Here is a 27,906-nt window from a genome sequence, read left to right as displayed (position 1 = left end):
GTCCCTGGTCTCCCGCGATTGTGTGGTCGCGGTAAGGGCCACAAAATTCGACCCCCCCCCCCCCCCCCCTGTTGCGTAATTGAGAAATCCTGGCCAAACTGCTGCAGAAGACGGAGGACCCTTTCAAAATGAAAGCATTGGTGGCAGTGGGCAGGGCATTTTCCCCTTCCCCCGCCCTCCCTGGAAGAAACATTGGTGGCAGTGGATGGCGCAATGTACATTCCCTGTCTCATCTGTATCCCCTCTCTCACCGGCTCCTATCATTTTCAGACAATAGAAGGATGGCAGATTTCCATTTTCTCCACCAGTGTGTCCTCCCTCCTCTCCCTTCAGGGGCCTGAATGGCACGAGCGCAATGCTCGAACCCCAGTAGGGGGAGAGGGAAGATATGCCTGCGGAGCTTGCAAGGCTGCGGTCCCCCTTCTGTTTGAAAATTATATGAGGGGGTGAGTAGGGGCATACAGGAAGTGGGTGGGGGGAGTGAACCATGAATCATTGGTTGGGGAGGAGTGAATGAACTGGGGTAAGGGAGAGGATTGTGGGGGGAACCAGGGTGAGAGGGGTTCATGGGGCTGAGGGTTGTGAGTGAGGGGTTTGGGGGGGAAGGGGGAGGGACTGAACCAGTGTGAGTGAGGTGGAGGGGGGAACTAAGGTAAGTGAAGAGTTTGTGGGGGTAGGAAGAAGTAAAAGAGGGAGAGGGAGAGTGAGGGGGGAAAGAGGGAATGAGATGTGATTGGGGGGTCTATGACTTTTCTCCTGCACCCCATCCCAGTATTTGCTTGCTCTTCCTTCTCTTCTTCCCAATCTTCTCTCCTTATCTTCTCGTCTCATCCCCAAGACTTCCTTGCTTTCCATCTCCCCCTACTCCTGATCCCTCTTGTCTCCCTTCTCTTCTATTCTCTCCTGACATCCCATTCCGTATCCTTCCTGAATCCCCCTCCTCTCCTCCTCCATCCCTTACTTCTGTACCCCTCCCACCTAAGTTTCCATCTTCATTTTCCTTCTCTGCAATTTCCTGTCTTCCCTCTTCCCTTCTGTCCTCCCCAGCCCTAACCACCAAGATCCCCTTTTCTCTAAAGAACCAAATAAATTAACTGGACACACACATGTTTATTTCTATAAAGTAAAAAAAACCAACATAATTTAAATTGCAAATATATTCAAAATTAGGAATATCTGCCAACTCTTGCCACAGAATCTTGAAAACTTTGCTGCAAGAAACTGGTGGCTCTGGCTATTTTTCAATATGCAACTTTTTAGAAAAAATAAAGAACTTACCTTGTTCTTAAAGGAGAGCTGCCCGACACTGCCAGCACTGTTTCAGTGTTTTGGTTTCTTAGAACAGTAGTGAGACTGTGTTATTTATCATTTCACGGTAGTATTTCACTTGTACAGATAGCAGATGAAAAGGCTTTTATTAGTCAGTGATGCTGTCCTTTCAGTGAGCAGTACAGCTCAGCACAGCTATCTTCAACACCAGCACTTCTAGAAATCAAGCCAGTTTCATCTGCTAATATCTCTGAGTGTAATACTGTGAAATGATAAATAAGTCTCACTCCCGTTCTAAGAAACTGAAACAGTGCTGGCAGTGTCGGGCAGCTCTCCTTTAAGAACACGAGGAGTTTCAAGTTAAATTCTTTTATTTTTTCTAAAAAGTTGCATATTGAAAAATTCTTCAAAAAACATATTTGTATGACCAATGATTATAAGTTAAGACGAGTCTGGAAAAGACCAGCTTGATTTTTCTACTAACAAGTAGACATTTCTGTCTTTTATATGATGAACATATATGTATCTTTTTCACAATGGTGTGCCTATGAAGCACAGGACTCGAGGAAAGCCAATTAACAGGTAAGATCTAATTGAACCTTATGGATGTCGCTGGATGGGAGCGGAGACTGTTCCCAGATGATGCAGGATTTCTAAATTTGCTTGCTATGTAAACAGACAATATCATTATATAATTAAAAATGAGTCTCTTAAGTAGGACAGGATGCATATTCTAATAGTAGTGAAAAATCTAGCGGAGATGCACACTGGGTCAAAGGAAGAAATATCTAGATGAAGTACAGACCAGGCACTTTGGAGTTTCTCTTGGCAGTACAGTGTGCTGAGAGAAAGTGAATTGATTTAACTCTAGGGAAGGGGGAAAAAAGCAACATATGAGAAGATCAAGAAAGAAGGCAGATATTTATACCTATCTACCATCTGCAGTGTTTCTGATTCCCATATGAACTAGCTCATGTCAGATGTTGCCAAAGAATAATTAAAATAAAAAGTCATATTCTTAGATCCTGAGCAGCTTGGTAATGTTTTTCTAGTTTGTGCTTTGTAAAATAGTGTCCACAGGCTGCTATTCTGATAAATGTTTTCATTTTCATTTTGAAATTTTCAGTTTCTCATTCTTCAATTATGTTATAAGTTATTTTACCCATGTATTCTGTACCAAGTTTTTAAGTCCCTGTTCTATGTAACCTGCATTCTTCATGCATGTCTATTTCAGTTACAATGTAAACCGAGCTGATATGCAAATTCTGCATGAAGCCCGGTATATAAAAATGTTAAATAAATAAATAAATGTTCTCTGTCTAGTGCCTGTATCCAGATCTTTTGAAAGTACAGCAATTACTGTTTGACCTATGAACATTTCAAAATACAGTGTCATTTTCATTGTGCCCAATTTTTATGTTTATTTTTTGCCTATTGGATTCTTCTGTCTGGAATCTAGACACTGTGTTGGGTTTGGACAGAATCAATGACCAAAAAATAAAGAGGAAAAAGGAAAAATATCAAGAACTGGAACCAATAAATAATTCCCCGACACCATGCAAAACTTAAGCACCAGCCAACATTTTCAGGAGCCTTAGCATTCCCTCAGTGAAGAGAAACTTCTTTTTTGTTCTGCTTTTTCACTTTTTTTTTAAATTATGCCTCCTTTAATTTGTTTTTTTTCTTTTTACTTTTCCTTTTTTTTTCCTTTTCTTTGCATTCTTTCCTTCTCATTCATTTTCTTTCCCCCTTCTTATTTCAAGGATCTTTCTTCCTCCTTCCGCTACGTAACTTCTTCCCCCTTCTTCACCTTTTCTTCAGCCCAGCCACATTTACTTCCTCTCCTGGGATCTGACTGGGGTTGCCAACTAGCTCTTGATTTTCAGGACCGGTTGATCCAGTCCTGATTTTACCCCATCGCATGCTGGGATTTATTCTAATTTCCCTATTGCATTCCCTAAGAAAAGCAAGATTTATAAGTACCTCTGTGCAGGTGGGTAAAAGCTGGACCGGATCAACCTGTCCTGAAAATCTGGAGCCAGTTGGCAGCCCTGGAACTGACCCTGTGGTGGTGGCAGCCACTGAAACTTTCCCTCCCTGGTTCTGAACCCCCTGATGGAACTTTGCCATGTTGACATCCTTCCCCCAGTTCTGCTCTTGCTGGTGGGGCCAGTGTCTCTTACACTGGGCACCAGACCCTGAATTGTAGGTGACCTAGCACCTGGCATTTTTCCCAGCCCTGCATGTACCAAAATATCAAAGAACAAAAGACGACCATGTCATTGTCTGGAATGTGTTCATTTTGCATACTTGGTAAGCAGGCAGCTAAAGGTTCTAAAATTCACATGTATCCAATCAATTTATTGACAAGCAGTGTAAACCTATCACATGATCAGCCAAATCTTAAAAACAAAAAACATTTATTTATTTATTTATTTATTTATTTATGGACTTTTATATACCGGTATTAGTGGGGACATCATACCGGTTTACATTTGAACAGCAGATAGAAATTACATGTTAACAGGGAGTTACAACTGGGAGGGGGAGTCACACAAGAGCAGAGTAGACAAGTAACTTAACAACTAGTGAACAGGGAGTCCTTGGTAGCAAGGAACAACGGGAGTCCTTAATATAAGGAAAGGATAGGATTGCTTATGTGAGAGTTCAAAAGTGCAATCATTATGGAGGGGTGAGGGGCGAAGAGAGGTGTGTTGGATCTATGTAGGGGCATGATGAGGGTGGGAGGGGGGAGGTTAATCCGGATTGGCTTGTTTGAATAACCATGTTTTCAAAAACATAAAGATCACTGTGGGTCACACCCATGAGTCAAGCCACTGGGCTTCCATCTGATTGGACTTCAGGGAGGGAGATAAGATTTTTGCCATTACTTTGACAGTCCCTCCCAGCAATAATGTGGCACTGAAGGTTCTTCCCTTGGGGTTGACCAGGGTACCTGAGCTGCCTAGTCTTTGCCATCTGCAGTGATGGGGGTGGTGGTGGGGGGGGGGGGGGAGTTTATAAATGATGTAGTACAGTGCTACATTCAGGAACTCTGTTCTTTGCTGGTCATCATCTCCACCAGGTGTATTAGGATGTGCATTTTTCCTGAGTTATTTATTCCTGGAGGCCTTTGTTTTCAGGGTTTTTTTTTTCCTCCTTGGAATTTATCGGTTTGTCTTATAATGAATAAAAACGGGAGAACTTGAGTGGGGGAAAAAAAAATGACTCCTTTTTTTTTCCCACTGAAGTTCTCCTCTTTTTCTTATAATAAACAGCAATAAATTCTAGGGAAAAATAAAACAAAAACTGAAAACAAAGGTCCCCAATTAATCCATAATAGGCCTAGGGTTTGGGAGGCAGCCAGAAGGCAGCACAGAACTTATAAAAGGTTCCAGAGCATAGCTAAGCCCAGAGGGATGCTGGGCTGCACAAAGAGAGGCAGAACCAGCAGGAGAAAGGAGGTGATAACGACCCTGTACAGGACGTGGGTGAGGCCTCACCTGGAGCACTGTGTTCAGGTCTGGAGGCCACATCTCAAAAAGGATAGACAGGATGGAAGCGATCCAGAGGGAGGCAACCAGAGTGGTGCAGAGTCTGCACTCTTATGAGATGAGGCTGGAGGACCTGTATATGTACACCTGGAAAAAAAGGAGAGACATGATACAGGCTTTCAAATACCTGAAAGGAATTGGGATCCCGATGTAGCATGAGTTGCGGTAGCTGAAACCGGAGATGACACGGGCCTGAATGACTGTGACCAAGGCAGGGCTGTCTAGGAATGGGCAGAGATGGAGTAGATGAAAGAGTGTGGCTTTTGCTGCAGTCTGGTCATGAGGCTGGATCCCAGTATGAATCCCAGGCCCTGGCCTTGCTGGCTAAAGGGAACAGTTGTCCCTTCAAGAGACACCCGAGTCCTCTAAAGGATCCGGACTTTTTCTATGTATCTGCAGTAATTCTTTCTCTTTTTTTTTTTTTTGGGTTGAGCTTTATTTTATTATGAAGTAGCAAGCTGAAAATGTTTTCCAGACTTTCATCTAAATTTACTATTGCTCTGGTGGGGTTTGGGTTAAGAGGGATGATAAGTTGCTGAATATCATAATCGGAGAAAATTCTTTTTCACTCAGCGCACAATAAAGCTCTGAAATTTGTTGCCAGAGGATGTGGTTAGTGCAGTTAGTGTAGCTGGGTTCAAAAAAGGTTTGGATAGGTTCTTGGAGGAGAAGTCCATTAACTTCTATTAATCAAGTTGACATAGGGAATAGCCACTGCTATTACTGGCATCAGTAGCATGGGATCTTCTTAGTTTTTGGGTACTTGCCAGGTTCTTGTGGCCTGGTTTGGCCTCTGTTGGAAACAGGAAGCTGGACTTGATGGACCCTTGCTCTGACCCAGCATGGCAATTTCTTATGTTCTTATGTTAATTAATGATACACAAAAATCAAACCTTTTCTGATGGAAAGGAAGTTGTAAAACTAGGAATATTTCTTCACAGAAAGGGTGGGAATGCATGGAATGCCCTTCTAAAAGAGGTGATGAAGACAAACATAGAAACAGAGAAATTTGACTGTAGAAAAAGCCCATATGGCCCATCTAGTCTCCTCATCTATCTCGTTTATTTAGCCCTTACAATACCCATCGCTCCCTCAGATCCCCAGCATTTATCCCTTGCCTTCTTGAATTCAGACGTCTCCACCACCTTCACTGGCAGGCCATTCCATGCATCCACTACCCTCTTTGTTAAAGACATTTTTCCCAAGTTTACTCCTGAATCTCTCCCCTTTTTTCCATATCCCATGACCCCTTGTTCTAGACCACATGCAAATCTTTGAGATATTTAAATGTCTCTCCTCTTTTGCCTTTCCTCTAGGGCAGAGGTGGCCAACTCTGATCCTTGAAAGCCCCAAATAGATTTGCATGCACTACCTCCAATGTATGCAAATCTATCTCATGCATATTCATTTTGGAAATCTTGAAAAGCCGGCCTGTTTGTGGCTCTCGAGGACTGGAATTGGGTACCCCTGCTCTAGGGTGTACATGTTTAGATCTTTGTCTATGCCTATATACTTTAGAATGAAGACTTCTGATCATTTTAGTAGCCACCCTCTAGACTGACTCCAACCAGTTTATATCTTTTTGAAGGTGCGGTCTCCAGAATTGTACACAGTATTCCAAATGAATTCTCATCAGGGACCTAGAAAAAGGGCAATGTCACTTCCCTTTTTTCTGCAGACCATTCATTTCCCTATGCAACTAAGCATCTGTCTGCCTTTTGCTTTCTCTTTATCTACCTGTTTATCCACCTTAAGATCATCAGATAGTCACTCCCAGATCCTCTTCTCTTTTATGCTTAGAAAAATTTCACCTTCAATCTTGTATCTCTCCCTTAGGTTTTTGCAGCCCAAATGCATTACTCTGCATTTTTTTTGCATTAAATCTTAGCTGCCAGTCTCTAGACCAGTTATTCGCAACTGGTATATCGCAACACACCAGTGTGTCGCCAAGCACTGGCAGGTGTGTCGCGGTTCCTGGTGTCTCACTGCCCCGGTTGTGTGTCCTCATTTCCTGCCCCAGCAGGCCAATGGCAAGCCTGCTTCATTCTTCCTGCCCCGACGCAGGACAATCAGAAACCTACTCCCTTCTACCTGCCAGTGGGAATAGGAAGAAGGGAGGAAGACTCTATTAGCCGGTGAGGCAAGAAGGGGCATAGCATAGGCTGGGGGGGCTGGGAGCCCATCCCTGTGGCAGCCAAAAAAAAGTCCCACTGGAGTAAAGCCGTGGCGGAACTGGAGCCCATCCCTGCAGAAAAGGAATAAGAGGTTTGGCGGTGAGGCCTAGTCCCTGCATGTGAGAATGGGAGCCTGGGTGAGTGCTGGTGTGTGTGGGTGTGAATGGAGCCTGGGTGAGTGCTGGTGGGTGCGGGTGTGAATGGAGCCTGGGTGAGTGCTGGTGGGTGTGGGTGTGAATGGAGCATGGGTGTGTGTGTGTGGTGTGTGTGGGCGCAAGAGCATTTGTGTGTGATTTTGAGCTTGTATATAAGAGAAGGGCATGTGTGTGAATGATAGAGAGACTGGTCAGGAAGATGACTAGTGTGTGTGAGAGACCAAGACTGGTCATGGGGTCTAATTTGGGGGTATGTGTGTGAGTGAGTGACTGGTTGTGGGCCCTAAGAAGAGGATGGTGAGGACAGAGCTTCAGCAGCCGCTGCTGCTTCTGGTGTGTGCTTTTGGCCTGCAAGGGAAAGGAGTAGGAGAGTTGCTGGAGAGGGTAAGTAAAGGTGGCTTTCTAAGTTTATTTTTCTTGATTGACTGCCATATTAATTATGAGTTATGTATTGTCTGTTTTGAAATATTTAATTGGTATTTGGACAATTTTACAATAATTTTTATGAGTTTTAAATTGTTGGATGTTCTCTATCATCTGTTTTTGAAACATTTATTAGTATAGTTTTACAATTATTTCTGCATGGGATCTATAGCAGCTTGGCTTATTCTGTTTTCCTAATAGGAAGTATATTGGTGTTTAGGGCCTGGTTTAATATTTGTAGTGTTACCTTTTCATAGATAGGGTTGTTACTGTTGGAGTGCATGCCATAATGCAGGTGTAACTTTGTGGATTAGTTTATGTGCGTTATTGCAGATCCTGGGTCTGTTAGGTGCTATATTTGTTTCCATTTCTCCAGGTTTGCACTGCATGCAGAGTTGCTCTCTTTTGTTTTCCATTCCAGTTTCTGTCTCCGTATTTATAATTTGTGGACTTTCTTTCCTTGGTGAAGGTTGACTTTATGTATGTGACTGAGGTGAGGTATTTTACTAGCATGTAGGCATTTATATCAATCTTATTTGTTGTGTTTTCTCCATAGGATATGCATTGGTGGTAAATTACTGTCTTTTCATAAGGAGGCTATTGTACCTAGTAGTAAAGGGAGTTTGTTTTGCTTTTACTGAGATGTCACCAGAACCAGAATATCTTTCTTGTATGGTGAGTTGTCCGGGTAATGCTCTAGTTCTACTCTGACCCATTATTGGAGGTCGAGGGGGTTCCTGTGGATTCAGAATGTATATTTACATTTAGCCCCATGATGGTCACATGTTCAATGTGTCACGTATGTGAGAACCATCTGTCAGGTGTGCACCGGCCGAAAAAAGGTTGAGAACCACTGCTCTAGACCATTCCTTGAGCTTTACTAGATCTCTCCTCATGTTTTCCACACCTTTCTGGCTGTCTAACTATTGGCAGATTTTGCTGTCATTGGCAAAAAGACAAACTTTTCCTGAGAATTTGTCACTGAAGAAAATGTTACAAGGAACTGGTCCCAGGAGTGATCCATGAGGCACACCCACTACTAATGCCCCCCTCCTCAGTAAACTGTATTTACTACCCTTTGTCACCTCCCACTCAGTCAATTTATAACCCAGTCAGTCACTCTAGAACCTAGACCGGAGATGCTCAATTTATAAGTCTTCTGTGCAGAACTGTCAAAGGCCTTACTGAAATCCAAGTACACTACATCTAGTGCTCTCCCTTGAGGCTAACTCTCTGGTCACCCAGTCAAAGAAATTGATCATATTCATCTGACAAGATTTCCCTCTAATAAAAACCATGCTGCCTTGGGTATTGCAATCCATTGGATTCCAGAAATTGCACTATCCTCTTTTTTTTTTTTTTTTTTTAAGCTGTGATTTGGGTTAATTTGCTCGCCACAGAAGTCAATCTAACTAGCCTGTGATTTTTAGCCGCCTCCTTTCTTCTATTTTTATGAACAGGACCCATATCTTCCCCTCTCCAGTCCTCTGGAACTACTCCCAACTCGAAAGAAGCATTGAACAGGTCAGCCAGTGGGGTTGCCAGGACATCTCTAAGTTCCCTCAGTACCCTCGGATGTATCCTATCCGGCCCCATTGCTTTATCTACTTCAAATTTAGTTAGCTCCTCACGAATACACTGTTCTGAAAATCAAGGTTTACTTCATTTCTAATCTTATTTGTGTTTTATGTGGTTCTGCTCCAGGCCCCTTCTACTGTGAACACTGAACAGAAGTATTTGTTAAGCAATTTAGCTTTTTCCTCATCAGTCTCTACAAATTCCTCCCCTTCACCTGAGTCTGTCAATGCCATTTTTGCAGGTCCTAACACTAGTATATCTTAAAAAAAGAAAAAGTCTTGTTCCCCTATTTTACCATATTTGCTTTTTTTAAAATTTCCATTTGAACTTTTTCATTCCTGACTACTTTCCCAGCTTCTCTTAGTTTTTCCAGATATTGTAGCCAGTCTTCCACTTTCTGTGATCTCTTGTAGTTTAAGAATGCTAACTTTCTCTCTTATCTTTGCAGCTACTTCTTTAGAAAACCATTTTGGCCTCTTTCCTATTTACTTTCCCTAGATTCTTCTCAACCAGCTAGCAACTCCTTAAGATACTCCTCCCATTTTTTGTAAACTTAATTTTCCTGAAGTCTAGGACCTTTGCATGAACCTTCATCTCTTGTGCTCTATTGCTGAACCACACCATCCGGTGATTATTGGATTCCAGATGATTATCAAGAATGGAAATCAAAAGGTTGTGGGACAAACCCAAAGGAACCCTAGTGGCTAGAGAATGGAAATGAAGAAATGGAGTAACCTCTGTAACCCTTAAAGTTAACATTGCTGCATGGGAGTATCTGCAGAAAGCAGCAGTTACTATAAGCAAATGGATGGGCCATTTTGGTCTTTATCTGCTGTCATTAACTGTTATTGTGTTCAAGTATTTTGCTGCAGTGAATTATGTAACATAGTGCTGTAACTATTCAGTTGTCTTTCTATCTGACTGTAGATCAGTTAGGCTACAAGTTGAGCAGATCATTAATAGTAATGGTGAATTCAGGTGAGACCTTGGGGTGTCAACTCAAAGCACTAAACAGGAAAAATAAAAAAAAAATGTAGCAAATGTGCTTTTCACTTTTTTTTTTAGTTTTATTTATTTTTTTTTATTTACATGGCTTTATATACTGTCCTTGCAAGTATAGAGCAGAACGGTTAACAAGTAAAAAACATAGACAGTATGTTTGTAAAGCAACATTACAAGTTGATAAACAATTCTCATTCACATTTGCTGTTTCTTTGCCAGAGGTCCATCAACTGCTAATTCAATGACTTTCTGATCTTAGGCTCAAAGGGGTAGTTTTAGTATGGTTCAAGCCCTTTTTGTCAAATCGCACCTATCAAATTGGGAATCCAAACTCTCTGAACCAAGATCTGTTACATGGAGTCCCCCAGGGTTCAGTTTTAGTTGTCAGACTGTTAGATTTGTGTTTGGCCCTTCTAGCAGCAGTGATTCAAGATCTTGACTATAGCTGTTTTTTGTTTGCTTATGATGTCCAAGTAGTAGCTTATATAGATCTTGATTTCCCTGAAGAGTTAGGAAAATTGTCAGTATCTCTAGATCAGATTTTACATTGGCTTCTTGCTCATAAGTTGAAGGTGAACTCCCCAAAATTAAATGCACTTTGGGTAAATGGTAGAAACAATCCTCTTAAAATCACCCCACAAATGAAAGTATTGATATCTATCTTAGGGACGTAGTTACAACTTTAGGACTCAAAATTGACATTGATATGAATCTTGCATTTTTCTTCAGTATATATGTCATCTTAAAACTTGTTTGGAAAGGTATGACCTACAAACTTTGGTCCATTCCTTTTTCTTGACCTGATTGGACTATTATAATGTCCTATATTAGGGTCTGCCAGTTGCCTCTCTTTAAAGTGGCTTCATCTGCTACAGGATGTAGCCGCAAAATTTGATATTTGGGTAAAATTTCATTGGTTACCTAGTCAAGATTTTGTGCATATAGCGGCTAGCCTAAATATCTTTTTGACCTTCTACCCCTTATAAACCATCTAGACTGCTACGTTGATCATAATGGGCCCTTCCTCAGATTCCCTTTCCATCAGAAATTAGATTAGAGATTACTTAACTCACAGAATTTATCAAACACCTCTTCTCTGGAATGTTCTTACATTAGAAATTTGCTTAGAGTCAAATTATTTGAAATCTAGGAAAAGGTCCCAAAACATGGCTTTTTAGACAGGCTTTTTAATAGATGAGGAGTGTTAGTAAAGTTGATATTTATTATTTTAAATCTTTTGGGTTATTTCAATAGTTTTATTACACGTGGCTTTTTTTTTTTTGTAGATGATTGTATTAACTTTGTTTTTATGTTAGGATTGTACTATTATGTTAAATGTTTTATTTGTTTTATGATGTGTAAACCATTTTGATTGTTGATGGAAAGGCAATATATCAAAAGAAGTAAATTAAATAGAAGCTGGCTTTTCTTTTTCTCTTATTTTTTGCTAACATGATGAAAATAACCTTATTTTGGCATTGCTGATAGGAATGGAGGATCCATCCAATGTTTTCCTTCCTGAGTAACCAGCCATGGATACACTTGTTTTGAATAAAGCCCTATAATGTAAGAGAAGCTGCTCTAGCTGGCAGTAGGGAAGTCTTTAGGGAGACCTTTCAGATACAAGCAGTTTCCAGAAAAGGCTTCACAGTACACCGATCTAAAGAATGTATTGCTTACCACAAGGCATCAGGAATTTTTATAATTTAAAAAAAAATAAATAAAAAGTTTAGAGAGGGTACAGTCCTACTAATATGAACCATCCAAAACAGATTAATTGTTACCTACCAGTAAAAATCTGCTACATAATTTTGGGAGAGCCGTGCTTTACTATCCATTTTCTCGAGGCTGACATTTTGTAGTTGTGTAGTTGAATTATATGGATAAGCAACCTGCAGCTATCACCCATATTGCTTAAGTTGCATAAAAGAGGCCTCATGCTTGGTCAAAGCCAACCACAAAGATTCCATCTAGTTAAGCTGGTTTTAGTCAAGTGGCCCTGTAGTATTCGCTTTTGTAATGCATGAATCTGTTTTAAAGCTACTTGCCTATACTTGAGTTCAGAATTGAGGAATTACTATTTCTCTAATTTGTTACAAAACTGTATGCATTATCGTGTTGAATTTGATTTGTAAAACGGTGGGGTTTTTTGTTGCCTAGGATGAACTTGATCTCACAGACAAACACAGGGAAGCTATGTTTGCACTTCCTGCTGAGAAAAAATGGCAAATCTACTGCAGCAAGAAAAAGGTAAGACTCCTTTGTTGTTTGTTAAATAAATAAAGTAAGCTATATAATTACTTCCCAGTAGGTTTTATACTTTGTTCTGGTAAACGTTATTCCTGTATTTGGCACAGTTTTCAGGGGCTCTTTTGGAATCCGGCAACCTTTTGTAATGCTGACCAAACTTTTAGACTCTGAAATCATGGGCACCAATTTACACCTTCTCCACCCAGTTAGGCAGTTTGCAATATTGCAATCACCAGAAAGCTTCCAAAGGGTCAATATTCTTTCTTAGTCTTTTCTGTACATCACATGAAATATGCACATTATGTAGACAGAATGTCAGGGAGCCCTTTCAGCACAGACCAGGTTAGGCAATTCTGATCCTTGAGGGCCACAAGCCTGTCGTGTTTTCAAGATATCTACACTGAATATTCATGAGATGCATTTACATGTACTGCCTGCATTTACATGCAAATGCATCTCTTGCATATTCATTGTGGATATCCTGAAAACCTGATTGACTTTGCAGCATTCGAGGGCCAGTGTTGCCTACCTCTGGCATAGACTATTCTAGAATTGGCTGTGTTGAAGTATTGGGTTTTAGCCGGAGACGTTGGTATGTTTCTAGTAAGACCAAAGTACTGATTAATATACACTCCAAGTAGGTAACTGAAATTTAGGAACTTTTACAGTGTTTTCTGCTCTGGTCAATAGGAACAAACCGATTTTGAATATGAATCAGCCAGTGAATTCTGATACTTACTTTTTTTCCACAGTAAGGAAAGCAACTATGAGGAAAGAAATCCATTTGGAATATAAATTAAAATTCAGACTTGAACAAGCTCATGCTTATCACATACATAATTGTAAAGAATACAAGATTGTTTGGGTTGTGTGACCCAGTTATGCTCAGCAGTATATTATGTCCTGGTCTGAGAGAACCTTTAATTTTCATAGTACTAGCTAAATAGAATAATACATCATGCCAAGGTAAACTGGGATAATGATTCTTACCTGTTTGATATTTTGTGATGTACTTCAGCAGTTGGCTATCCTATCTTCCTCACTTTAAATCTGTTTTGTCCATAAGTAAAACAGCAAATGCATTTCTAAGTGCCCAGATATTCTAGAAATAACAGGGGTGTGCTGAGTTTTCAGGGTTGAGCAGAACAATCCCATTTCCTTGAGCTTTTGCTTCTACATTATATATAACTGTAGTTGCTATTGCAATACAAGACTGAGCTACTGTTCCAGATACAGGAGATGCCATTGGGCTTATTGAAATGCATCAGCAAATGAGCTGTTTTACATGCTGTGGGAAATGTATGTTCTTATCTTTAAAAGTATCTCCCATTTTTGTTCCAATTGCAACAAATTCTATTTTTTTTTTTGTGAGGTTTTCCCCAGTGCCATGCCAAAAACTGAATCTGTTAGCAATTTTGCGGGGGATTTTGAAACAACAGTGAATTATTTGACCATGAAAGACATCTGCTTTATTTGCTGCTTATTAACAATTCTTAAACCATGGGAAAAAACAAGATGGGAGTGGAAGCTTACGAGGTAATAGAGGGGCATTGTGGACACACTCAATAGCTGTTCCAGGTTCTTGATACTGGCTCAGTAACACTTCGTTCATTTAGTTGCATCCCTTTGCAAGGTACAGATGAGCCAGAAGTGAATATCCTTTCACAAAAGACCCAATATCTGTAGACAAGCCTTATTGGAAACCACCTGGTCCACAGTGCTACCATTCCTTTTTCATAAAGCAAGTGGTTGTGACAACCCCAGAGCAATAAACAGATGCTAACGTTCCTCAGTGGGACTGCTGGCATGTCAGAGAAAAGCTGAACGGAGCAGTTCACCTTCTGTTGAATCATTTTTAAACTGATTCTTCCTTACTAGTTATTTCCACAAATATTTGCTTGAAAATGGGATTTTTTTTGTCTGATTTCGTTTTGTATCCTCATCTAAATTAGGCCTCTGCTTTACAACAGAACCACCACCTCTTGCAATGATTCTGACGATGCTATGTGAAACAGAGATAACAGCCTTGTTTTATGCAAATGATCCTAATTTAATGGAAGGCAGGATGAAAACTACTCTGAGTTGTGCATTCATGAAGATTTCTAATTTGATATGTGAATTATGGAGGCGTCTGAACCCATGGCATAATGGCACTTTGTGTGTTTATTTCTCTTTGTACGGTAGCATTCATGGTCTCCACCATCTGATTTTTGCTGTGATAACACCAGTTTATTAGATGCCAGCAGATAGGGCTCGTTTTGCTTACCCAGCTGGTTTAGGAAGCAGAGGACTTGAGCTGGAATTGAATCCAAGTCCATCCTTTTGTCAGTTCACAGCGTCGGCGCTGAATCACGGAACCAGCCTGTCTTCTATACTTTTCTATCTGATTCTTGATTTCTTTTCTTCAGTATGCTAACATCTTTTGCCTTTTGCTGTTTTTTTGTTTTTTTTTTTTTTTAAATCTCTTATTTAATACTTTGAAGCCTCTTTGCCTCTCTCTCCTGTGTTTGTCCTTTCTGGCCACACATCTTTTCTGTTTTATACCTTTTGCACTCCGTCTTCTCTTTTTTTTTCCCTACCACTTTCCTTTTTAACTGATTCAGGTTCTTCCCTTCTCTCATGCACGCCTTCACTTCACCACCCCCTCTGATTCTCTTTTTTTACCATCTCTATGATTGGAACTCCTACTTACACCAAAAGTCATTTAAAAAAAAATTTCAGAAAACTTCTTTTGGTTGTGACTTTATTAGACTAAGATGAAGAGGAAAGCTTAATGTTTCACTAAGGAAACCACATCATGTGCTGAGCAGTAATGACAATTCAGTGAGACATGTTGCATCTTGTGCTCGCCATCTCTCCCTGTCTTCTCTCTGAACGCAACCTCAACCCTAACCGCACCACCATGGGATAAGTGTGCCCCATCTCAGCTGCTTCCACACCTCCCACCCTTCTATACCTTTATTTTAGAGATGGAAATAGCCTTCTGATCTATATTTCCCAGGCTGCTTCACATCCAGGTCAATCTTCCCCTTCCAATCTCATATGCTGACCCTCCCTTTTCCCCTCTACTAGCTACCAAAGATATTACTATGGCTGATGCCACAATAAAACGCCTCAGATGTGACCACTAGATAATGGGATCTTGTTTGCAGTAAACATTGCTCAAAGTTCAGCAGTCAAAGCAGTAGAGACTTGGGTTTATTTATTTCAAAGCAGCCATCCTGCTTTCATTGCTGAAGAAACTGAACTTCTGGTGCAAAAGACCTCCATGCACCCAAGATTACTGTTTCCAGCTGTGGTTTTAAAGCAGCTGTGCAAAATAACTGATCCAAAATCTGGCTATGCTGTAATGTTTTGAGCAAATGCTTGGCACCATCTCATGCATTAATCCTATTAATGGTTAGTGAGCAGCTGCATCCTAGACCTGGCACTGAATTTAGATGGAACAGAATGAGGTCCCAGGATCCAAATTGGGTGGGTTTGGCCAAGCTGACTCCCAAATCGAGTTGAGTTCATTGAAAATCAAATTCCAAAATCCACACTTTGGGTTCAGGTGTTTAGGTTATGATCAGTGATGTGCTGCCAAATTCTTATCAAGTGACTTTTTTTTTGACGGCTCTGCTTCACTTGCTGAGGGTACACTCTTTGCTCATAAAGTACACCAGGGGTTCCTAGTGGTAGTCCTTCTGGCAGAGCACTGAATCAAATTCTGAGGTTGACGGCGGGGGGGCCCTGGTGGTGGTGGTGAAAGTAATGTGTTGGGAACCAGGAGGTCTGAGTTCAAGTCCTACTTCTTCCAGCAGTGCACTGTGCTACCTTGGGACAGTTGTGTGTTTCTCCTATGCCTTAGGTATCCATTTAGAATATAAACAGTTTGGAACTGAAATTGTCTGTTATTTGTGATATGGCGCCTTGTTTAGAAGACCACATAACATGTTTTGCCCATTTCACACTGCCTCTTTTGTGTAGGTGTGCTATGAACATGCAATAATTCATTTTAGCATATCACAGTCAGCTTTGTGCTGCAGTTCTTATTTTATTCTGTGTGCATGCTTCCTGCTCAAGATGCTTAAAAGTAGAAGTACAAATTCTTTCAGGTGTTTGTGGTGGAAACATTTTTGAGTTGGACTGAGAGAGTAAGGAATGATCCTCTCTCTCTTTTAAAACCCCCCTTTTATTTTTTAACTCTCTCCATCTGTCGTTATGATTTTTCATAACATCCCTTTTGAAATTGCAACTCTTCGGACGCTTTCCCAGGGTCAGGATCTTTTCAATGAATTCAGTCTTGCCGGAAAGACAAAGGGCAGAACCTGAGTGATTGTTTATCCTTCCTATTTCTCTAGACCTTTCTTCTCTGCCAGTTCCTCTAAAGAGTGAAACTGTGCTTCCATTATGGTGATGGTTGATCTAGGCTTGATGTTTGCTCTTTGATTTCAGCAAAACACAGGAAGCATGCTGAGCCCCTCAGCTTCCTACATCTGTGTCATAAGCAACATCTCTGCCAGCTGCCATAGCAAGAGCCAAGAAGAGAATTAAGCTCATGGTGCCTCCATTTCTAGCGCATGAAAGCCATTGATAATGCGTAGCAAAGAATCTGTTAACAGCATGTTAATCGGAACCCCCTTTAAATTATGATAGGCAGGGTTACAAACCTTCCCCCTCTTAAAAAAAAGAAAAACCCAAAATCTCATAAATTGCTAATTGTGAGATTTTCATATCTTAAATTTTAATTCTCTATTCAGAAAATTTCTAAAAGTGATATTTCTATCCCCATATCTACTTTTAAGTAAGTCCTGAAAGTCTGCTTCCCAATATATTAGCTGTGCCAACATTTCTGTAGAGAGGAGGCTGGAAACTACAGGCTGGTTAGCCTCACCTCTGTAGTAGGAAAATTAATGGAGACTCTACTGAAGGAAAGAACAGTGAACTATCTACAATCCAGTGGGTTGCTCGACCCGAGGCAGCATGGATTCACTAGGGGAAGATTCTGTCAGACAAATCTGATTTTTTTTGGTTGGGTGACTAGAGAATTAGATCTGGGAAGAGCGCTCAATGTAATTTACTTGGATTTTAGTAAAGCTTTTGATACAGTCCCTCATAGACTCTTGAACAAAATTAGAAGCTAGGGAGTGGATGCCAAGATAAGTAGCATGGATTGCAAACTGGTTGACTAACAGGAGATAGCATGTAATGGTAAATGGAACCAACTCTGAAGAAAGAACGGTGTTAAGTGGAGTGTCCCAGGGATCGATTTCGGGACCGGTTCTGTTCAATGTCTTTGTGAGCAACATTGCAGAAGGAATAGAAGGTGAAGTCTATTTGCGAATGATGCTAAGATCTGCAACAGAGTAGATGTGCCTGAAGGAGTAGAGAAATGAAAAAATGATTTAAGAAAGCTTGAAGACCAATCAAGGATTTGGCAGCTAGAATTTGGTGCTAAGAAGTGCAGAGTCATGCATCTGGGGTACGACAATCCAAAAGAGCTACATGTGATGGGTGGTGAAAGACTAATGTGCATTGACTGGGAGAGGAACCTTGGTGTGATAGTGTCTGGTGATCTGAAGGCAGCAAAGCAATGTGACAAGGCAATAGCTAAAGCCAGAAGAATGCTGAGCTGCATAGAAAGAGGAATAACCGGTAAGAAAAAGGTGATAATCCCCTTGTACAGGTCCTTAGTGAGGCCTCACCTGGAATACTGTATTCAGCACTGTTGCCCATATCTAAAAAAGGATAAAGACTGGATCGACAAGGTCCAAAGAATTGCGACCAAAATGATGTGGGGTCAGCATGAGAAGACTTATGAGGAGAGACTGATGGATCTGAATATGGATACCCTGGAAGAGAGGAGGTGCAGGGGAGATGATCATACAGACCTTAAGGTACCTGAAAGGTTTTAATGTTGCACAAAACCTTTTCTATTGGAAAGAAATCAGTAGACCTAGGGGTTATGAAATGAAACTCCAGAGAGGACGACTCAGAACCAAAGTCAGGAAATATTTCTTCACGGAGAGGGTGGTCAATGCCCTTCTGGAGGAGGTGGTGAAGATGAAACCAGTGAAGGAATTCAAAGGGCCTTGGGATAAACACTGTGGATCCCTAAAGGCTAGAGGATGGAAATGAAGAAAAGAGTGCATGGGGGTAACTTGCTGGTGTGACAGTTGCTACCCTTAACAAATAAGCCTTCATACTGTTAAATGTGACTCCATTATTGGTCTCTGTTTCAATAGCAGTGGGAAAAGTGGAATTGGGTTTAGACAGCAACCGAGGGCCCTGACTTTTACGGTTTGGAGAACAAATAAACATGAGGGTAACTTACTGATGCTGCTTTTACTACCCTTAATAAGTCTGATACTTCTGATGTAACTCAAGCTCTCTGCTTCCACGGCAAGGATTAAGAGAAATTGGATTCAAACAGCATCCAATGAAGGCCCTGACTTTTCCGGTCTGAGAAACTGAGAAGCATAGGGGTATGCACAGTGCAGCAGATACTGGCATGAGCTTGCTGGGCAGACTGGGTGGATCATTTGGTCCTTTTCTGCCATCATTTCTATGTTTCAATGACCAGGATTTCAAAAGCCCAGACAGCAGCAACGGGGGGTTTGACAGTAGCTATTTCTGCTTGCAGTACAATGTGTGGAGGATGTTTTGTGGAAATCTTGTGGCGATGGAGTAAAAGTGACGGCAGCAAATTTGAGGAGTTGGAGACTACTAGCTGGAGCTCTGTACACAGGTGGCCTAAATGTGATGGTCATAGGATAGTTGACTGATGACAGACTGAGGTAGCTGTTTGCTATCCTTAAGAAGGGCCGCCTGGACATATAATCTTTTGCTACTATTGGGGAAGCCCTTGGAAAAGATAAAGTAAAGAGAATTTGCCTCTAACCCGGTTGGACAGCCAAAGTCAATCTGCCTTCTTTTTAGTGGTAAGCAGGCCCGGATTCAAGCATGAAGAATTTAGGCAATTGCCTCCAATGCCAAATTTTCATAGGCACTGGAGTACTCCTGCAGCCTCTGCCATGTTTCTATCCAGGCCTATCACTGGCAGTAGCCCCCACAGTAGGAACAGCTCCGGAAAGAAAATTCATCACGGAGCCCGCTAGCTGTCACGTGTTCACAGGCCCTGCAGCAGGCTTGCAACTTGTAAATGGGGTCTGTGCAGGAGGAGGAGAGATGTGGCCGCCACAGGGTCTGTGAGTGCATGCTGTCACTTTATACCACGTGCAGTGAGGTAACTCAGAGGTGATGGGGGAACTGGGGGGATCTCCTTGTACCTGATATCTTCTGTGTGGAAAGAGACCCCCTTCCCTCTTTCTGACTTTTTTTTTTTTTTTAATTAGGCAGGGGAACTGGGACTACACAGTTCAGATCTAGCCCTGGTGGTAAGAAAAATGATATCCAAACAGTGACCTTGGCAACCTAGAATTTGTATTCTTTACATAGTTAAAAACTACGATTAGAAATGTTACCAATGAGTTAGATCTTTTCAGTATTGATATTACAACCTTGCTAGAGACTAGACTGGAGAGGCAAGGACAGATTGAGAAACCTCACAACATTTTTTGCTCTGGGAAAGACCTTGATGAAAGAAGAGATGCAGGAGTAGTTCTTGCCAACAGGAACAATCTTGCCAACAAGACAAAATGTATGCTACCTCTAGGTATATATGTATGAGAATGGCATTTCTGTGTACAAGTCAATGGCTACTGATTGACTGCAGTCTGTGAGCTGTTCCCTCTCTCCCTCTAGTGTCAGGGCACATCTGATCTCCCTCCCAATGTGTCTGCAGCTGTCTCTGCCTATTGGTGGTTCTCTGTGTTTGTCATCTCTTCCAGGGTGTTCCACCCATGGGAACTACAGCTAATCCTGAAACCTCTGATTTTAGAACTAGGACACTATACCCCAAAGCACACGACCGGACTTCTGCAGGTTTAGGAACTGAAACAGTCAAGACAGACAGACACTCACGGATGGACACGACATATGCATAAGGCGTTCTTCTTTACTTTAGTACAAAAATATCTGATTAGGCATTCTCATACTAATCTCATTTGTCAGAATACACCTTGCCAAGCAATGGTTTATTACACTCCTGATGATTTATGCTCCAACAGTGAGCTTGAAGAATATTACTCTTCCCTTAACAGAGCTATTAATGCCATTCCATTATCTGATGAGATGTCATATGGTTGTGTGTTTAGAATGTACGGACCATCTTGTTGCAAATGTAATGCAAACAAAGAATTGTTTAGCTTTTGCATGCAGCAGCAGTTTATTACCAATACTTATTTCTACTAGCCAAAAAAACATTTCTTTACATGGAAGAACCCAAAAAGCAAAGCGGAAGCCGATCAATGATGCTGGAAAGCAGAACAAACTGTAGTGATCGGTGTATCAAGGGATTCTTTATTGGAATATGCCTGACTGTGGCCGAGTTTCACTCACACAGGAGCTGCCTCAGGGGCTGCTATAAGAACAATAAATAATGACAAAAGACACACATACATACATTAAAATAAACATAAATATGTGTAGATACATAAAAAATGTTGAATCACAATAAAGAATCCCTTGATACACCGATCACTACCGTTTGTTCTGTTTACTTGGAAGAATCCATGGTCTGAGCATTACTGTCTTAAGTAGTGCTCACAAGCAAAAAGATTTGAAGGATATTAATATATAAGCCATGCATATACCTGAGTGCTCCAAATCTCCCTTGTTAAAACTATATGTAATTTCAAGTCTGCATACCCAGACTCAAAACTGCTCCTGTTGCTCCTAACCCCCCCTTTTTTTTTTTAGGCTTGCTATACAGGGTCAGGCTAAGGATCTATCAAGCCCATTATCCTGTTTCCATCAGTGGCCAATCCAGGTCATGAGTACCTGGCAGGATCCCAAGGGGTAGGCAGATTCCAAGCTGCTTATCCCAACAATAAGCAGTGGATTTCTGCAACTCTACCTTAATTGTTAATGGACGTTTCCTCCAGGAACTTGTCCAAACCTTTTTTAATTGCAGCTACACGAATAGCTTTCACCACATTCTCTGGCAATGAATTCCAGAGCTTAACTATGTGTTGAGTAAAAAAAAATAAATGTTTTTTCTCTTATCAATTTTAAATATATTACCCAGTAACTTCATTGTGTGCCCCCCCCCCCCCCCCCGGGTCTTTGTACTTTTCGAAAGAGTAAATGGCTGATTAAAGTTTACTCGTTCCATTCCACTCATTTTATAAACCTCTGTTATATCTCCCCTCAGCCCAAGGCCAGTGCAAGGAGACTGGGTGCCCTAGGCACCTTCTGCCCTGCACTGCCCTACCCCGCCCCCGTTCGTAGCCCTTATTCCAGGGGTGGGGACCACATGCCGCTGCTCCCCCACCTCTTGCACCACCCACCCAAATTTAAATAAGATAATCCCTCTACCCTCCCCCCCCCCCCCCCAAGACTCACGAAAACCCCTGGTGAGTGGGGGGCTCTGGAGCAATCTGCCGCTCCCAGGCCGTCAGCTGCCACTAACCAAAACGGCGCCGGTGGCCCTTAGCCCCTACCATGTGACAGGGCTACCGTGCCATTGGCTGTCCTGTGTCACATGGTAGGAGCAATGGCCGGCGCCATTTTTTTTAAAATAGCACCGGTCATCCAATGCCTACTGATTGACTGCACTCTGTGAACTCTCCCCTCTCTCCCGCTAGTGTCGGGTCACATCTGATCTCACTCCCAATGTGTCTGCAGCTGACTCTGCCTATTGGTGGTTCTCTGTGTTTGTCCTCTCTTCCAGGGTGTTCCACCCATGGGAACTACAGCTAATCCTGAAACCTCTGATTTTAGAACTAGGACACCTTAAATGATGCCGGTCATCCATTGCCCCTACCATGTAACACGGGCCGGCCAATGGCACCGTCACATGGTAGGGGCTAAAGGCCCCTGGCGCTATTTTGGTTAGTAACAGCCGATGGCCCGGAAGGGGCAGATCGCTCCTGAGTCTGCCGCTGGACCACCAGGTGTTTTCGTGAGTCTGGGTGGGGGGAGGCAGGGGGAGGCAGAATTTTGAAGGGGCAATTTTATTCTTTAGGATAGTTTCTACCATTTTGCCTGGCACAAACGTCAGACTCACTGTTCTAATTTCCTGGATCACCTCTTATTCACTTTTTAAAAATTGGTGTTACATTGGCAACCCTCCAGTCTTCAGGTACCATAGATGATGATATTGATAGTTTACAAATTTCCAGTAGCAGGTCCGCAATTTCATTTCTCAGTTCTTTCAGCACTCTGGGATGTTTGCCATCTGGTCCAGGTGATTTTGCTACTCTAGTTTGTCAATTTACCCTAGTACATCTTTCATGTTCATTGAGGTTTGTTTCAGTTCCTCTGAATTCATCACCTTTGAATATCATTTCTGGCATGGGTATCTCTCTCTCATCTTTCTCAGTGAATACTGAAGCAAAGAATTAATTTTGTCTCCCCGCTATGGCTTTTCTTCCCCAAGTGCTTCTTTTACCCTTTGATCATCTAATGGTCCAACTGACTCCCTTGCAGGCTTTTTACCTCGAATATACCTGAATCAGTTTTTATTATGAGTTTTTGCTTCCACGGCATTTTGATATCAGGAAACTGGATACAGATATTCAGGTTCAATTAGGAGCTCCAATTATCCAAGCCTTCAGGTCTGATAATGCATCTAGGAAACAATGCATCAAGGAATGCTCTTGATCAGCCTGTTTACAATGTTTTATGTAACATGCTTGGCCATGTAATTTAATGTGGATAAGTGCAAGGTGATGCATATTGGATAAGTGCAAGGTGATGCAGATTGGTTTCATCAAACCAATCTGCAATCTTATGGTAAATAAGATTGCAGATTGGTTTGATGAAAATTATAGCATACAAGATCTTCTCCAGGGAAATTAGAAACTTTGTGCGGAACATCTTTTCAAATAATATATTTGAATCTAAGAAAAAAAATATAAAGCAGTCAAGTCTCACTTGCAGAAAGAGATTTGTATGATGGATAGCAGGTGAGAGAATAAAGCAAAAGAAATAAATGCTTTGGCTTCTTCAGATGATTTGTGATCCTTTACAATTCCCTGAAGGAAATCTCGGACCCCCAAACTAAGAACATAAGAACATGCCATACTGGGTCAGACCAAGGGTCCATCAAGCCCAGCATCCTGTTTCCAACAGTGGCCAATCCAGGCCATAAGAACCTAGCAAGTACTCAAACACTAAGTCTATTCCATGTTACTGTTGCTAGTAATAGCAGTGGCTATTTTCTAAGTCAACTTATCCAATCCTTTTTTAAACGCAGCTACACTAACTGCACTAACCACATCCTCTGGCAACAAATTCCAGAGCTTAATTGTGCATTGAGTGAAAAAGAACTTTCTCTGATTAGTTTTAAATGTGCCACATGCTAACTTCATGGAGTGCCCCCTAGTCTTTCTATTATCCGAAAGAGTAAATAACAGATTCACATCTACCTGTTCTAGACCTCTTTTATGATTTTAAACACCTCTATCATATCCCCCCTCAGCCGTCTCTTCTCCAAGCTGAAAAGTCCTAACCTGTTTAGTCTTTCCTCATAGGGGAGCTGTTCCATCCCCTTTATCATTTTGGTCGCCCTTCTCTGTACTTTCTCAATTGCAACTATATCTTTTTTGAGATGCGGCGACCAGAATTGTACACAGTATTCAGGGTGCAGTCTCACCATGGAACGATACAGAGGCATTATGACATTTTCCGTTTTATTAACCATTCCCTTTCTAATAATTCCCAACATTCGGTTTGCTTTTTTGACTGCTGCAGCACACTGAGCCGACTATTTCAATGTGTTATCCACTATGACGCCGAGATCTTTCTTGGCTGGTAGCTTCTAATATGGAACCTAACTTTGTGTAACTATAGCAAGGGTTATTTTTCCCTATATGCATCACCTTGCACTTATCCACATTAAATTACATCTGCCATTTGGATGCCCAATTTTCCAGTCTCAGAAGGTCTTACTGCAATTTATCACAATCTGCTTGTGATTTAACTACTCTGAACAATTTTGTATCATCTGCAAATTTGATTACCTCACTCGTCACATTTCTTTCCAGATCATTTATAAATATTTTGAAAAGTACAGGTCCCAATACAGATCCCTGAGGCACTCCATTGCCCACTCCCTTCCACTGAGAAAATTGGTGCTGAACCAAGCTAGGAATGTTCATCCTAATACAATAAAACAGTTAAAACAACTGCCAATACAAAAGAAAATGAGTGCCATTAATAGTAGAAGAACTTGATAAACCATTTGAAAAAATAGATGCAGGAAAGCTCCGAGTGTTGGTGTAATTCCTCCTGAAGTGTTTAGATACAGTGACAGTGAGCTCAAAGCATCATGGTTTGATTCTTTAGAATACATTCTTGGAAAGCAAGACCCTCCTTAGGACTTTATATGCAAATCTACTAAAAGTGGACAAATATCAACAGAGTAGACTGGATTGGTCATTTTGATCTTTATCTGCATGATTTAAAATGTCGGTATGTAACAATGTTTCATTTTTATCAATCATATGCAGAAGGAAAGGGTGGGAAAAGACTTTCTGCGATAATCATTCTGTCAGTTTCTGGAAAGATCTTTTCTAAAATTCTTCTAAACAGAATAAAAAGCATAGAAAGTATTCCTCCGTGCTGTTTGTATGTGAAAAGATCAACTAATGATTATGATTACTTTTTTCTGTGAGGCAATTAACATCAAGACCTCTTTGTAGTGTTTGACTTTTCTAAAGCTTTTGATATAATGAATAGAGAAACATTAACGAGGCTGTTTAAACTTTGACTATTCAGAGCAATTTGTAAGAGCAATATGAGAGTTTCGTGATGTGATGTCTGGTGGAGCTTCTGTGGCAGAAAATCTTTCTGATTCATTTGATGTGTCATGGAGTTTTCCACGCTGTTTTACTATGTTCTTAGTTGGTGTTAATGTTAGAAGACCTTGGATCTGGAGTGCTCATTAGTATCGGAATCAATAGAAAGTTGTTTAACTTGGCCAGATGATGTGCCAGTTCCAAGGTGCTTGAAGAATGCATCAGAAACTTCTGTTTGCAGAGGACCGGTTTGTGCATTCACCTACAGAGAGCCAAAAGAGAACCACTTGCTTTGTGACAGTAACAAAGCAATTTGGATTAAAGATGCACTAGTAAAACTAAACTTCTCTATCAAATCATGCCCTTCCTGAAGTTTTTGTTGATGGAGAGAACCTCTAATACCTCTAATATATCGATGCTTTTATATATTTGAAGAACACAGTTTCTAGTTTCTAGTGCTAGCACACCCTTGGTTGCATATCCCATTCCTTCAACATCCAAAGCATTTAGAAAGTTATGGAAACAGCTTTGGTATATGCACAGCATCACTAAGGCAACTAGGATGATGTTTTGCTGCTTGTATTTCTGTATTCTTTAGAAATAACCCTATATTGGTGACACATTATAAAAGTTACAGGTCTGGGCCAGTTTGATGGCTCAGTGGGAGTGCTGTTGCACCGATGTGCAAAAGATCACGGATTCTGTTCACAAGGCAGTCTTCCGTACCCTGGGGCAGCTGAGGATGTTGTGGAGGTAATGGTTGCAGTCCCTGGGATGGGGAAGGGGAAAGGAGATCATCACCCTTGTTAAGGGTGACATCTGATGGTTGGATTTAGAGTAAGATTCTGAAAGGAGCTTCAGTGCATGGCTCCCAGCCTCAGGACTGCTGCTGAGATGATCAGACTAGGAAAAGAGGAAGGGGGAGGGCCTATTAAAATATAGGGCGGGGAGAATCCCTGGGTAGTTGTGAATAAAGGCCTGTGGTGCCAGAATCCTAGCACTGGTTGTGCTTGAACAGAAAAAGAATGAATGAATTACTGAGCCATTAAAAAAAAAAAAAGCAAATTTAAAAGCCTGCAGTTGAGACACCTGCGACAGTTTGTGAGAATTAAGTGGCAAGATCGAGATCTGAACACTGAGGTTATTGAGAAGAGCTGGCATGCCTAGCGTAGAGGCACTCGTAACAGCTGTGCAGCTGCAGTGGACAGGCCCATGTCATTATGCCTGAGCATGGACTCCTCTCCTCTGTGTGTTGAACTTAAGGAGGGAAAACATGAGGGAGGAGGTCAAGAGCTGCACTATAAAGATGTTTTTGAAGATGAACTTGACAAAAGTAAATAGCACAGAAAGTGGGAAGAAGCTGCCAGAGGTAAATGTGAATGTAAACCTTTTGGTCACTGATTCTGTTCAGGAAGATGATGCGATAGAAAAGGAGGCAGTGTATCAATAGTGCCATCTTCATTGGTGCAATAGCAAGCAGTTCTACCATTTCTTTTGCCCAAATTGTCAGAGGCTTTATCTCAAATTCTGGACTTGCTTCTCATCTCTGAGCCTAACAGGTGTTAAATTTCCAGCATCTTCGTCACATGCAACAGTGGACAGCTGAAGAGACCTTACCAGCATGTGCACCTTAAGAACATAAGAAAATGCCATACTGGGTCAGACCAAGGGTCCATCAAGCCCAGCATCCTGTTTCCAACAGTGGCCAATCCAGGCCATAAGAACCTGGCAAGTACCCAAAAACTAAGTCTATTCCATGTAACCATTGCTAATGGCAGTGGCTATTCTCTAAGTGAACTAAATAGCAGGTAATGGACTTCTCCTCCAAGAACTTATCCAATCCTTTTTTAAACACAGCTATACTAACTGCTCGAACCACATTCTCTGGCAACAAATTCCAGAGTTTAATTGTGCGTTGAGTAAAAAAGAACTTTCTCCGATTTAGTTTTAAATGTGCCCCATGCTAACTTCATGGAATGTCCCCTAGTCTTTCTACTATCCGAAAGAGTAAATAACCGATTCACATCTACCCGTTCTAGACCTCTCATGATTTTAAACACCTCTATCATATCCCCCCTCAGTCGTCTCTTCTCCAAGCTGAAAAGTCCTAACCTCTTTAGTCTTTCCTCATAGGGGAGTTGTTCCATTCCCTTTATCATTTTGGTAGCCCTTCTCTGTACCTTCTCCATCGCAATTATATCTTTTTTGAGATGCGGCGACCAGAATTGTACACAGTATTCAAGGTGCGGTCTCACCATGGAGCGATACAGAGGCATTATGACATTTTCAGTTTTATTCATCATTCCTTTTCTAATAATTCCCAACATTCTGTTTGCTTTCTTGACTGCCGCAGCACACTGAACCGACGATTTCAATGTGTTATCCACTATGACACCTAGATCTCTTTCTTGGGTTGTAGCACCTAATATGGAACCCAACATCGTGTAATTATAGCATGGGTTATTTTTCCCTATATACATCACCTTGCACTTATCCACATTAAATTTCATCTGCCATTTGGATGCCCAATTTTCCAGTCTCACAAGGTCTTCCTGCAATTTATCACAATCTGCTTATGATTTAACTACTCTGAACAATTTTGTGTCATCTGCAAATTTGATTATCTCACTCGTCGTATTTCTTTCCAGATCATTTA

General features: G+C 41.3%; 1 protein-coding gene across 3 annotated transcripts in view; it reads left to right on the top strand.

Annotated features, from left to right (window-relative positions):
- Positions 1 to 27,906, top strand: part of DAAM1 (dishevelled associated activator of morphogenesis 1) — a 323,492-nt gene that overhangs the window by 116,652 nt on the left and 178,934 nt on the right. For all 3 annotated transcript variants that reach the window (XM_029598201.1, XM_029598202.1, XM_029598200.1), the window contains exon 3: positions 12,316 to 12,405. In XM_029598201.1, the coding sequence (XP_029454061.1) occupies positions 12,316 to 12,405 (90 nt within the window). The remainder of the gene's footprint in view (positions 1 to 12,315; positions 12,406 to 27,906) is intronic.

Source organism: Rhinatrema bivittatum, chromosome 4 (genome assembly GCF_901001135.1).
Source record: "Rhinatrema bivittatum chromosome 4, aRhiBiv1.1, whole genome shotgun sequence".
NCBI lineage: Eukaryota > Metazoa > Chordata > Amphibia > Gymnophiona > Rhinatrematidae > Rhinatrema > Rhinatrema bivittatum.
This window is presented reverse-complemented; position numbering and strand designations above follow the sequence as displayed.